This window comes from Gracilinanus agilis, chromosome X (assembly GCF_016433145.1).
Source record: "Gracilinanus agilis isolate LMUSP501 chromosome X, AgileGrace, whole genome shotgun sequence".
NCBI classification, from domain to species: domain Eukaryota; kingdom Metazoa; phylum Chordata; class Mammalia; order Didelphimorphia; family Didelphidae; genus Gracilinanus; species Gracilinanus agilis.
The window spans coordinates 66,202,514-66,216,985 of record NC_058136.1 but is presented as its reverse complement, the minus strand read 5'-3'; the positions used below and the strand labels follow the sequence as shown (position 1 = coordinate 66,216,985).

Genomic DNA, 14,472 nt, shown 5'->3' with positions numbered 1-14,472 from the left:
GCGATATTAATTTTTACATAGTATACTGTATTAATACTATATGTCTCTGATTTTTTTTACTTGTTTGCTCTATTTCCTTTTTGCCAGCTGTCTTGATAATCAGTTCCTCCATGTTTGAAAAATTGTATTGCTTCCAGCCCTGACTTTTTCTGGCTATAATCAGTATCGTCTGACTGAGTTCTTCCATTTCTTAATCCCGAATCCTATCTTCCAGGGCTATTTTGCCCTCCTTCCATCTGCTATTCCCTTCTTCTGCATCTATGCTGCTGAGTTTCAAGGTATCTGTTAACTTGATTTGGAGGGTCTTGTCGAGATTTTCAGAGAATTCCTCTATCTCGTAGGCTGCTATTATCCTCATGGTAGCCTTTTTGCTTCTGCTCATTATAAGCACTGCCAGATGAAGTGACCCAAGTATCCCAAGAGATGGTGTTTCTTGCCACCTTTGAGTACACAGTGAAATCAGGCCCGACAATTCCTTTGCTTGTCACTCCAAGGAGGGAGGACCTGGGACCTGTCCTCCCACTCAGTTAAAGCTTTCTTATGTCTTCTGAATTCATTATAGCCAGAACACCATATCAATATGGCTCAGATCCTCTAATATGTCACTTTGTCGTTGAACAAAGAGTTTATATTTACAACATCAACAGTGAATTTAGGGTTGACAGATGATTCCAAACCAGTAGGATATTTAGCATACTTCGCCATCTTTTCTTCTACCCTCCCTGAAGGAGTCAGAGGGGATTATGGAGAAAGTGGTACCATTTTGCATTTTTTCTTCTAGCTAATCCAACTAACTAAACCACTCATAGCCTAGAGCCCCCAACAACTCTGGGTTCATACATATTGGGTTCTACCCTAGGGTCTAGTCCCAGGCAATGAATTTCTCTCTAGGTGACATCTGGCTGGTACAGTTATCAGAGTGCTGGCCCTGGAATCAGGAAGACTCTAGTTCATATCTGACCTCAGACACTTACTATAGCCGAGTGACCCTGAGCAAGTCACTTAACCTCTTTTTTCATTTGTAAAATTAAGAAAACATTAGCATCTAGCCTCCCAGTATTGTTGGGAGGATTAAGTGAGATCACAATTATAAAGTGCGTAGCACAGTACCGGGCACATACTAAATGCCACATAAACTTTAGCTGTGATGATGACGGTTCCCCTACCCCAGAGAAAAACTCCACAGCAGTCTCCAAAATATGGAATTTAGGTATAGCTCATAGGTGGGTGGCAGGATCCTTTCCCACAAAGGTACTCAATGTACAGATCAGGTATGGGATGGCATTTACTTCACCCATTACAGAAAATGTGTGTCACAAAAGGCACCCAGTTATGCAGTAGAAACAAAAAGCATTCAAGTAGCCCATTATACTCATTAAACTACCTCCCCAAAAGGTCCTTGTGGGACTGCTAAACAAAGATTTTTCTCAGCCTTTACATTGGAGCCACTTACAGCAGCATCACAGAAGGTTGTCAAGGCCTAGATCACCTGGCCCATTATTGTATGGCTTTAGTCCTTAAGCTTCCACGGCCTTCTGATTCTTCATTGTCCCTCTTCTCCATCTTCTTGCTGAGGGCAGTTACTTCACAGCTCAAGGACTCTTGAGTTCAGGGTATGCTACCCACCCCACTCCAGGATGGAACTACCCATTCTCAAGCTCACATCTCTCTAATCTATGCCCAGAAGAGGAAGCAGAAGGATAGAAGAAGATATCCAGGACTTGGAGGCCCAGAAATTTCAGTCTTAGGTTTGCCTGAGCAAGCATTGGGATGGGATAAGGAGACAATCCCCTTTCCTCCCTTTCTACACTTGAGTCGGGAAGTCCAAGGGAGAGAAAGTCTATAAAAAGACAAAAGGTAAAGAGGAGACAAAGGGGTAGTTCTTCCAGCCAAAGTCTAACTTCCTGAATCTCAGGCAAGCAGTAATCAGGCACGACCCCATTCACTGGAGACCAATCGGAGACATTCCCTGTGTCTTTTCAGCGGGGTGCTAGGATACACGTGCGTTTCATGGGAGAGGTCCCCTTCTAGAGATGGTTCTAGCCCTGTCATCCCATCAGATGGATTGAGGGGCTGGGAGGAAGACAGAGAAATTCAGACCAATCAAAGACAACTCTCAGTATACCTTCTCTGTTTCAATATTGGCTTACCGATAAATCATACAGGGGTGCTTTTGAAAACATCAGGCCATATTCCCAATTCTCAGAAGTTCTCCAGGGAACGGAGGTGGCCCAAGCATCATCCTCTTCCTCGTTGTCTCCCTGAGCACCTTTCACCAAAGAATCTCAGCAAAGTCCACAAGGCACAGTCCGTCATTGCCCCTTGAGAGCCATGAGCCAAGGAAAGCACACGCAACACAGATTTTAGGCACCCCACAAAGTGAAGTGTCTTGTGAGTGGCCAGGCCTTCTCGGGCCTCAAAGTTACACTCACCTGCCAAACACCGTTCTGTATATTCTACAAACAAAGGATATTTCATAGCCGTGGTGCTTCTTAGGAGCTTGTCCCGACCTCAAACAATCAGGAAAGCACACAAAAGAAGGCAGACGGCTGAAGAACACTTCACCACCCCCACCAAATAAGGAGGAAAACAAGCTTTGGACCTCTTTCCCCATTAGAGTGGAAAGGCTAGTCTCAGATGAGCTCCCAAGGAACAAAGGGTTCTCCAAACAGGGATTAGGACCTGGGCATAACGGGAAATCAGCTCTGGAAAGTGGCAGGGAGGAATGGGTACTTGCATAGGTTCAAGGCAGCTGGGGGGGAGGTAAGACAGTCCAGAGAGTAACAAGTTGAAGTAGGAGTGAAGTGAGTAGCACCTCACACTAGAGACAGAAGGCTAGCTCAAAAATTAAACTTGGATGAGCCCCAGAGATATGGGGTCCCTCCCAAAAAGGGATTAAGTACTTCAGAGAAATTAGAAATCAACTTCTAAACCCCTGAAATATACTCCAGGCCCAGCCCCCTCTAAGACTAAGAGCTTACAATGACAGGGTTCAGCATTGGGGGCCTCCCAGAATAAAACTTCACTGAAGTCTCTAGAATACGACTTAGAAATGGCGCGTATTTAAGGTTTCTTCGTATGTGGGTAGCAAAGTCCCTTTCTAGAAAGGTATTCAATGCATTAAAACATTCCAGTAGTTCATTAGACTGCCCCTAGGAGGTTTTGGCCCTTTGTGGGACTGCCAAATGGATATCATTCATTTACCTCAGATTTGCATTGTCTAAGCATTTCACAGCACTTTTATGGAGGGGTGGCAAGGCCTAGATCTGCTACCCTCCCATAGTAGGACTTTTGATCCTTTGGCCTCAGGATCCTCTACTTGAAAATCCTCTTCTCCTCTGAGAAGCATGCTATTAAGGAATTCTCCCTTTCGATGACCTGCATCTGACTCAGAAACTCTTGAACTAAGGATTGCCCATGAGACATATTCCTGAAGCCTAGATAAATCCTCAGGATCTTTAGTCTCTGATCAATGACAAGCAAAAGAAAGTCAAGAACTGCTTCTAGTCATAGACCGATGCCATGTACTTCTCTTCCCGTAAATTGCCATTTTCTCGTGGGCACTGGGGATGGGCAGCACAGGCAGCAGAAGCCACCCCCACACTCTGTGTTCTCAGGTCAAGAATGCCCTGGAGGAAAGAAAAAGCGAGAAAGTATTAAATAGGGACGGCCTATTCCACAGCTTGATCTTCCGGACCACAGAGTGGGCAGCATCTTTGACCAAAGCCTGTCCTCCTCACCCTGAGTTAGGAGGCAGCCCCAGTCACTGGGAGTCAGTTAAAGGAGTTCTCTGCATCCTTTCACCAAGGAGCTAGAGCTCATGTTTAGTTGCCACCTCTGATAGGGTTTCTGGAATGGTCTAAAAAGGGTGGCCTTTTTAGCACACTGTCTCGCTTTTCCACCATCACCAATAAAGTGGAAGAGAGCCACACAGGACTGCGGGACTATTTTGCATTTTTCTTCTGGATAATAAGCTGTCAACCATCCCCCAAGGTTCTCCAAGCACTGTGATTATGGGTAGAGACTCATCAAATTGATGAAGGGCTCCCTTGGTCAATTCCCATTACAAGTAGAAAATCAGTCCCTGGCTCTCTGAAACTTAGCTGCACATGTTTTCTTTTCTTTCTAATTCAATTCAATAAGCACTTATTTATTTTTCCACATTTTTCCAATTATGGGCATTTTCTAAAAGTCCGATTCTGTGTTATTATTGTTCTATTCTACTAGCTTAGACGGTCTTAGGGTGGAGAAATGCTTTCCCATAAGCTCAAAGGCTCTCACTAGTTGTGTGGCTCTGGGTTTCTGGGCTCTGCAACACTCAATGGGGCTCAGGTTCAGTCTGGGGCAGCCATAGAGAAAGCTATGGTGGGGAGTAAGGAAATTGGCATATTGCCATCATCATTGGACTAACTCTTGGATTTTCCTACAATAATGATCCTGGAGCCCACCTGTCCATGCAGGTAGGAATGACGATGTAACGGGAGGAAAATATATCTTGAAGATATATAATCTTTATAATCCCAAAGAGGGGTTGGCCCTCCTCAATTTGGCACGGCCAGAACCGACCTGTTCTTTATCCATACAGCATGACAGAGCAGAAAGTCAGAAGATCTGAATTTGAGTCCCAGTTGTATGATGTTGGGCAGGGCATCTGGTTTTCCCGGACCTCAGTTTTCTCTGCTGTGAAATGGGGAAGGTTGGGCTTGAGGACCTCCATGGTCCTTTCCCTGCCCTGAAAGCTCTGTGATTTTCTGAACAGGGTGCCTAGACAGGGCTACTTCTCCTGCATGTGGCCCAGGCCCCATGGTTTCCAAATGGGATCTAACTAGCGAGACCCAGGATGAAATGCTGATTCAACCACTTAGATAGTGGTCCCTGATATGTTCTTGGGTGACCATTTATGAGTCCAGCATTTAGGTCACAAAACTTTCTTGCAGCTGTATTGGGTTTTTGCAGCAAGGAGCCTGGCATAGCCCAGACCCCAGGGAACAAAAAAAAAGGGTACCCAGGGGGATGTTCTCTCATTGGGCCTTCTAGGATGCAGAGGGGAAAACTGAGTTCCCATAGCCATCTGCAGGCTTGTGATATGTTTGCCATGTGACTTTGTTTTCCCCTGTCTTGATTATTTACTGGTTAATATGCTTATTTCCCCCCCTCCCCTTCCTCAGGCCTGTATAACTCTGTGGATAGCTGGATGATTGTGCCCAACATTAAACAGAACCATTACACAGTGCACGGACTCCAGAGTGGGACTCGTTACATCTTTCTCGTCAAAGCCATAAACCAGGCAGGCAGCCGGAACAGTGAACCGACCCGACTGAAAACAAACAGTACGTCCTAGGGGCCTGGCTGGCTTTCTCTCATCCTTAGCCGTTGTTCATTGGTCACTCTCGCTACCAAACTGCCCGATTATATGCTCTTTGCTCTGCAGATGAGAGAGTGGGGCAAAGTGGAGAGACTTAAGAGGAAAATTGCTCAATAGCTGAGTTCTAAGTCCTTTTGTTCTATCAGCAGACAATGTTCATCATCGTTACCCTTATTTTTTCCTATGAGGAAAATTCCAGGCTCGCTTCTCTCCCAACCAAATATCCAACTGGATCCCAACCCAGAGCAATGTTGGATAGAAAAAAAAGGTCAAGAAATACTAAACGGGGCGTATAAAGTGGGAATCTTCCCGTACTGGGTTCCTTTTCCTTTTTTTTTTTTTCATTTGTCAATTCAGCATTGAGAAGGCAATCATCGCTTGTAGTGTTCACCTTTGGCTCTTGGACACTGGCAATGGGATTTTTTTGAGCGATGTACTTACTGCTATAGGGTTGTTGGTGGGCAGGGATCTTCTTTTGGGGGAAGGATATCTAGACCCATGGTTTCATTGGTATAAGGCGACCTCCTCTGAGGCAGCTCTCTCTAGAAATGCAGGTTAACCCCTGCTCTGCAACTTCTAATCTTAAAGGCCTCAGGATTCCTCAGCCAGTATGTGTCAGAGGAAGGGCCCTGACTCTAAGGCCAGCTCTCTGGCTGCCTCTCGTGACAACTGAAAACTCTTAAAAATATGGCGGTCCCTGAAGCTCATTATGGCAGATCTAGTGCTCTGTTTTCATGAATGTAAGCTCTCTGCTAGTAGGGATTGCTTCATTTTTCGAATCTGTACCCCTAGGCCAGTGCCTGGCACATAGTAGGTACATAGTAAATGCTTGTTTTTTTTCATTTGTACCTTCTGGTCTACTCTCTTATGATCATTTAGCAATCCGAAAAATGGCCAATTTAGGCACTTAGTAAAGCAATGTGGTATAATGGAAAGAGTTTTGGGCCTGGAGTGGGTAGAGCTCTAAGCTTGAATCCCACCTCTGACACTCAACTAGCTGTGCTCCCTTGGGCAAGGCACTTTTTGTCTTTGGGCCTTGGTTTACTCATCTGTTGTATTTGATGACCTTTGAGAACCCTTCCAGCTGATGAACCTATCAATCCCACCCCTGGTGCCTAGCTGGGTCACTTTGCTTCTGAGCCATAGTTTCATCACCCATAAAATGGGGATAATAATACCTCCCGTGGATGTTGCCAATGGGCTAATGTATGTATTCAACTCATTGACTGCAAAGAATGAGGCAACCTGACAAATTATTCCTTGGGGATTAAGACACCAGACTGGCTTGCTTGGCATCCTTAACTGTTTGATTGTGCTTGTCCTCCTCTTCCATTGGCAGGCCAGCCCTTTAAGCTGGACCCAAAAATGACTCACAAGAAGTTGAAGATCTCTAATGATGGCTTACAAATGGAGAAAGATGAAAGCTCTTTGAAGAAGAGCCACACCCCAGAAAGGTTCAGTGGCACCGGCTGCTATGGAGCCACAGGGAATGTATTCCTTGACAGTGGCTGCCATTACTGGGAGATAGTCATGGGGTCCTCAACCTGGTGAGTAGCTCTGTCTGACTGCCTTCCTTCCTCTCTGTGCCCTTATTGTCAGATTCCTGGCAGGTGGGATAATAGTTGTATGTCCTAGGGCAGTGCTGGGCCAACTTTTGAAAGAAGGGGCCAAAGGAAAGGAAACGCTCCTCTGTCAGTCTGTTTCTAAGGCGACTCTTTCCAAGTTTCATTGTAGTGTCTCCTACTCACTGCATTTGTCAGATTAGGAAGAATGTCCAGCGGCTGGATAGAACATTTCAGGGGGCCGCATCTGGCCTGCGGGCTACAGTTTGCCCATCACTGTCCTAGGGGCATAATAATAATAACAATAATAATAGTCCCCTAATAAGGGGCAAAGAAGGACAGAATCCAAGAAATGTTATAAAAACAACTTCAGAAACTATTTTCCAGCTTTTTCTCAACTCTGAGAACAAACATGGTATGTAAATAACCAGATGGCAGCGTAGTACCATGGAAAGTGCCCTGGATTTGGACTCCAAGGCCCTGGTGAACGTGAGGTTAAGAATCCCGCCTCTGTTGTTTACTACTTGGCTGTACTCGGGCACATCATTTCTACTCTCTGGGCCTTGGTTTCTCCTTCTATAAAATAAAGAATTTAAAGTAGGTGGCCTTTGAGCTGAGTTCTAGTCCCAACCCTGCCATGTACTACCTCACAGTGTGACCTGGAATAAGTAATTTTCCCACTCTGGGCTTTAGTTTTCATCTGTAAAATGGGCATCGGATTCCTACTCTTTATGAGCATCTATAAGACCATAGAATCTAAGAGTTGGCAGGGCCATCAGAGGCCATCTTAGTTCAACTTGTACCTGAACGAGGATTTCTTCTACAAACCTGCCTGCCAGACTAGTGGTCACTCAGCCTCTGCTTGGAGAAACCCACGAACTCCCAAGGCAGACTTTCCCTCTTCGGGATAGCTCAAATCGGGATGTTTTTCCCAACCTCAGTTTGCCTCTTTGCACCTTTTACCTCTTCGGCCAGATTCTTTCCTCTGGGACCAAACAAAATAAGTCTCGTCCCTCCTCCATGTGATAGCCCTTGAAATAAATACTTGCTGAAGGCCATCTGGTCAGCCAAATCCTGTTCTAAAACAGTCCCTTTTTAACCAACTGTTCACTTCCCAAATCTGTCTCTTCCGGAGCCCCTGCCTTCAATCAGCAACAGTGATGAAAACACCACCTGTGTCCCTAATGTCTCTTTGCCAGCGATTTCATCATTTTAAACAGAGCTTTCTAGGTTCTTTCTGGAGGGGTTATTTATCTCTATATTAGTCACCAGAAGTGGGTGATCATCCAGTTAATACCGAATGGGTGTGCTGAACCAAAGCAGACTTTGGGGAGACGGTGGTGGGGGCAAACAAGATTCAGAGCAGAGAATGGCTGGAGGTGGATTTTTCTTACCTTTCTCTGTGCCCCTTTGTCAGTCTGATAAGGCCTGTGGACCCTTTCTCAAGAGAGCATTTTACAATGTATAAAAGTTGTAAAATTACCAAGGAAATCAATCGCATTGACACATGCCTATCAAAATGCTCTCTAAAAAAATGTATACACCTCAAGTTAGGAATACCTGCACTGGAGAATTGAATGCCAACCTACTTCTCTGGTGGCCTGATTTAAGGCAGCTTTCAAAAAGGTAATCTCCAATTTCTTTTTTTAATCCCTTACCTTCTGTCTTAGTATCGCATCGAAAATAGGAGAGCAACAAAGGCGAGGTGATTGGGGTTACGTGACTTGCCCAGGGTCACACACACAGCTAGAAAGTGTCTGAGACCAGATTTGTACCAGGTCCGCCTGATTCCATACCTGGCATTGTATCCACTGAGCTATCTAGCTGCCCCTCCAGTTATTTTCTCTCGAATTGATATGGAGTAGTAATGTTTTGGGGGTTCATCTTTGTCCTTCATTTCCCAAAGAACTTTTTGGAGTCTTAAGCTAGCCAAAATGAGCTCACGCCTCATTCTCTGGTTTCTTGTAAGTTAGGAACGTTGACTCTCTTTACGCAAAGAGCAATGGCTTTATTTCTTTAATCAGAACAAATACGATAATACCCATTAAACATTTTGGAAACCTTAAAGTACCTTGTGAATGAATCAGTCAGTCAATCAGCAAGCATTTATTATGGACCAGGCACCGAGCATACAAAGAAGAAGAAAAAACACAATCTCTACTCTCAAGGAGTTTACCATTTTAATGGATGATGGTAGTGGGGAGACATGTGGATGAATTAGCATATTATTCACCCAACAAACTGAAGCCATAAGGGTGATAGCTGATATTTTGTGAACAAAATCACCCAGGGAATATAGAAAGAAGAGAGAACTCAGAATGGAATTTGAGGGATATTTGCATTAAGAAGGCAACAGGGGAAGAAGACCTAACAAAGAAGAAAATGAAAAAATAAAGACACTGGGTCTATTTTTCCCTCAGTAGGGGAGATAAGCTAGATAAAGATAACTATGATATCAAGTAACAGATTCATAAAGTAAGTTCAAAGTGCCTGGCATTTCAAAATAAGAGGAGAGATTATATCAGTCTGGAGGAAATCAGAAAGGAAGCTGCATTTATTCTGGGCTTTGAAGGATATCTAATCAGCCAATCAAATGACAGTCATTTGCTAAGACCTGTGATATGCCAGGCATTGCATGGGCTGTTATTAACAGGCATAGATCGAGGTGGAGTAGGCATTCCAGGCATAGAAAATGTTCTGAGGAAAAGCACAGAGTTGGGAATGGATATGTTTGAGGGATGCTGGGTAGACAGTTTGACCCAAATTTAGAGTTCATGAAGAAGGAAAGGTATGGGAGAAGGCTGGAGAGAAAACTTGGAGCCAGATCATAGAAGGCTTTGAATGGCAAACTAATAAGGCAGGTATTATTTAGTTAGAAATGGGAAGCCATTGAAAGTTTTTGAGGATAAGAGTGAAACCAGTTTGAGCTGCGTGTTAGAATGTCCGTGAGATGGATCGGAAAGATCAGAGCCTGGAATTGGGAAGATTAGTTAGGAAACTATTGAAGTAATTCAGAGAATTAGGTGATGAGAGCCTGAACTAGCATACAAGCAATTGATAAGAGCTGGTTCTCTCCAGAGATTCCATTTTATTGAGCATATAGGTCCAATATTTATACAGTTTCTACACTTTATGATCAAAAGAAAATAATATATCAAGAGCATATGTCCTTGGTGCCAGTTAGGGTACACACGTGTCACCTGCATTGAGGAGTACATGCACTTCATCACTAGTAATCTTCAAAGCTTCTTTTGGTCTGTCATCGCTGACATAAGGATTCCTTTAGAAGTACAAAAGTACCAAGGCCACTTGTCACAGAGATAGAGCTCAAGGTTTGTGACAGTAAGTTAGCTGGTCAGGATGTTCTGAGCCAATTTAGAAAGCAGATTTGTAGACCTGCAAGGTCAGACTGGTCCTTGCCAGAGTCTTGAGGTAGATCTGCAAATATGTCTTTTCTGGCTGCTTTTGCCTCAGTGGGCCCAGAATGTCCTTATGGACTTGCCAAGCAGTAGTAGTGGAAAGGAAAGAACAGATGTGAGAGAGAAATTGCAGAGGCAGAATCTCTACAACTTGGTGACTTGATTGGATGTCGAGGTCAATGGAGGAGGGAGGAACCCAGCATCGTTGCATGAACCCAAGGTGACCGGTTAACCTTTCTGATTTAACTGATAGAAATTGAGAAGTTAGGGAGAGTGGCTTTGGGGAAAAGGTGATCGGGTCAGTTTGGGGGTATGTTGAGTTTGGTGTCAATGAGACATTCAGATGGAGATATACACTAGGCAAATAAAAGTGCAGAACTAGGGAAGGAAGGAAATCAGTATTTATTAAGGGCCTACTATGTGCCAGGCACCGGGCCAAGTACTTTATAAATATCATCTCATTTGATCATCATAACTACCCTGGGAAGTAGATGCTATTATTATTCCAGTTTTACTATTAAGGAAAGTGAGGCTGTCAACAGAGGCCACGTGATTTACCGAGTCAGACAGTTAGCAAGGAGCTGAGATGGGAGTTGAACTCAGGACTTCCCAACTTCAGCCCCAGCCCTCTATCCACTACACCACCTACATGCCTAGAAGAGTCAGAGTTGCAGACACAGATTTGAGAGTTAAATATGTAGAGGTTATAATTGAAGCCATGGAAAGTAGATGAGATCACCAAGAAAAATGACAGTGAGGGAAGAAAAGAGGCCCTAGGACAGTCATGGGGAACAGTACCACTTAGGGTATAGACAGAGTAAGAGAAGCCAGTGAAGGAGACTGAGAATCACAGGATCTAAGAATTAGAAGGCACCTAGTCTCGTTTTGGTGAACCTATGGCACATGTGCCTGTGTCTGCTGGAGGGGGCTGCTCTCCTCCCCTTCTCCACCACACCTGAGGATATTCCTCACATCACCTGCCCCTCTGCCTGGCAGTCCAATGGGAGCACTTCCTCCCTCCCCTATCTGGGGTAAGGGGTCGGCTCAGATGTGGCGGAAAGTTGCAGTTTGGGCACTCGGTCTCTAAAAGGTTTGTCATCAATGAGTCCATCTCCAACCAAGAATTCCTTCTAGAATACTCCTGAACTCAAGCCTTTGCTTGAAGGGATTTCTTCCTGTCAGGCGCAGATACTTGATCTCGTTTGTGTTGGCCTGTGAGTTCCTGAATTGAGTGTGAGGCACAGACATACTCCCCATACCCCAGTTGGCTTTCTGTAGCCTTGTAGGCTGGACTGGCCAAGGCCTCTTTAAAGTAGGGCCTCTCACTACAGCAGTTGGAATGAGCACCCTTTGAGTCTGAGCTTAAAAATGAGATTTGATCCGTTTCATTTCATTCGTTTGGCAACAAATACTTCCCCAAATAAATGACTGTGTGGTAAGGTAGGAAGAGGAAAAGGAAACTAAGGCCAAGGTGCACGTGTGCAAAGATTTATTAAAGGATATTCTGGACAACTAACTGAGACCTCAAGAGGGCTGGAGAGGGGAGTGGGATGCTTTAGTCCATCAAAAACACATCTGAATTGGGGCGGTAGTCTGGCACTGCCCAAGATTGCCACCTAACTTGCTTTTTTAAATACAGGAAAAAGTCCCAGCTCTGGCATTTGGTAATGAGGCTCTCTCCTTGTCAAGGGTTCTGGGATTTGATTGGTTATTTGCCACCTTAGCTTTTTGGGTCTTTGCCTTGGGGTCGTTGAGTACAATAATCAGTTGAGAGAGATGGGACCGTAATGTTTCCCGAGTTCCTCAACGGTGGCTAGGAAGGAGGGTCTTATTAATGCTCAGGGCTGTCTAAATCCAGAGAGACTCTTAACCTATGAGGTTATTATGAAAAGAGAGGGAGACCTTGGCTGGTTTTAGGGGGAAAGCAAGGAAAAGCAAACACTTTAGGGATACACGCCAATTATCTGGCAGGTGCCCAGAGGACAACCTTAGGTTGTTCTCTCAAGTGAGAAATCAAAGCAAGGCCTTACAGAAATGCCCACAGGGTTTTCCCTCCTGGGATTTTATAGGGGGAATGCTAATTCAGAAAAGGAATTCGCTTCCCAGAACACCAAGATGCTCACGTGGCCTTGCATATTAATTCAGTATACACACACACACACACACACATGTATCTGTGTATACGGTTGGTCCGTAGCAAGTCATATTAAGTCATCTGTGCTCTTCAGAGTGAGCAAGGCTAGCATTTGCAAGTACAAAATTCTACAAAGTGAAACCTCTTTCCTTCTTCACATCATGAGAGAGGGTTAGAGAAAACTCTAGAGAGCAGACATTATGTTAAGCACACTGCAGCAGATTTATTGGCCCTGCCATAGCCATTCATTGAAGGTCATATTTTCCCATTATTCACTAGGCTCAGTGCTGGGGGTGGGGAAAGAAGAGAGACAGGCAGGAGAGAATAGCTGCTCCCTCCCCCACCTTAACCCCTCATGGCTGAATCTCAGCATTGGAAAGTGATTAAATGCACCCCTGACATTTCACAGGCTAGTGAAACTAAGATCCAGAGAGGGAAAGGTACTTGCCCAAGGTCATACACAAACTCAGAGGTCTGGAGCTGGGAGGGACATCTTTTATAGATGAGTAAACCAAGGCACCGGCATCTCCCAGTGAATATCCATGTAAGGATATGCTTCACTTGAGAGACTAGGAAGACCCCTTATTGGGCACTGACCCTTAAGTAACGATTATATCAGTATCAGCTTCTCAGAATTTTGATTGGAAATTCCTTGAGGGCGATGTATTTCCTGTGTATTTCTTGTAGTGCTTACCTCAAGGTTGGCCACATAATTGGAGTTCAATGAAAATTACTGAATGAACGAATAGGGGCAGAGAGGTAGCTCAGTAGATAGCCAGGCCTTAAGTTGGGAGGTCCTGAGTTCAAATGTAGCTTCAGGCACTTCCTAGCTGTGTGACCCTAGGCAAGTCACTTAACCCTGATTGCCTAGAGCAGTGATAGCGAATTTTTGAGACTGAGTGCCCAAACTGCGACCCTCACATGCACGTGAGCCCTGCACCTTATCCCAGGCAGGGGAGGGAGGAAGCGGTCCCATTGGGCTGCTGGGCAGAGAGGCGAGTGATGAAAGAAATGTCCTCAGGCATGGTGGAGAGGGGGAGAAGAGCAACTGCCTCCGGCACGTGTTTCCATAGGTTCGCCATTACTGGCCTAGACCATGCCCTTCTGTCTTCAAGTTGCTACTAAGACAGAAAGTGAGTGTTTTTTTAAAAAAAGAATGAATGAATAAATGAATATACCTCTTTCTCCCTTCCATTGCCCTTAGGTATGCTGTTGGTGTTGCCTACAAGTCAGCACCAAAGAATGAATGGATTGGCAAAAACTCATCATCGTGGGTCTTCTCCCGATGCAGCAGTAACTTTGTTGTGAGGCACAACAACAAGGAAATGCTGGTGGATGTACCCCCTCAGCTGAAACGGGTTGGAGTCCTCCTAGACTATGACAACAATATGCTCTCCTTCTATGACCCAGCTAACTCTCTCCACCTTCATACCTTCAATGTCTCTTTCATCCTCCCAGTTTGTCCAACATTCACCATCTGGAACAAATCCCTGATGATCCTATCTGGCTTACCTGTCCCAGACTTTATCGATTACCCAGAACGCCATGAATGCAACTGCAGGCCCCAAGAGTCCCCATATGTATCTGGGATGAAAGCTTGCCATTAAGTCCCAAATGAGCACGTGTTTCTGTGGCCGCTCCCCAAGGCAGAGAATAGAACATTCTGCCAGCAAGCAATCTGTCCCCACCTCATCTTCAGCTAATCTTCACAAAAATAATGAAATAAAGTCCTTTCAAAACAACCCAAATCACTCGGCATACTGAGTTTGATGGTGGGGAGGAGGGGGTTTGCAAAACGAAGCTTCCATGAACCTTGATTTAGTGCAGTGATTCCCAGAGTGGGCGCCACCGCCCCCTGGTGGGTGCTGCGGTGATCCAGGAGGGCGGTGATGGCCACGGATGCATTTAGCTTTCCTATTCATTGCTATGAAAATTTAAAAACAATTAATTTCCAGGGGGCTGAGGAATATTTTTTCTGGAAAGGGGGCGGTA

At 44.9% G+C, this 14,472-nt stretch overlaps 1 protein-coding gene across 1 annotated transcript in view; it reads left to right on the top strand.

Annotated features, from left to right (window-relative positions):
• MID2 (midline 2) overlaps positions 1-14,222 on the top strand; it is a 38,894-nt gene extending 24,672 nt beyond the window's left edge. The window contains exons 5-7 of the mRNA XM_044682560.1: positions 5,169-5,330; positions 6,705-6,912; positions 13,685-14,222. Coding sequence (XP_044538495.1) covers positions 5,169-5,330; positions 6,705-6,912; positions 13,685-14,087 — 773 coding nt within the window. The 3' untranslated portion in view covers positions 14,088-14,222. The remainder of the gene's footprint in view (positions 1-5,168; positions 5,331-6,704; positions 6,913-13,684) is intronic.
• Positions 14,223-14,472: the final 250 nt, after the last annotated feature.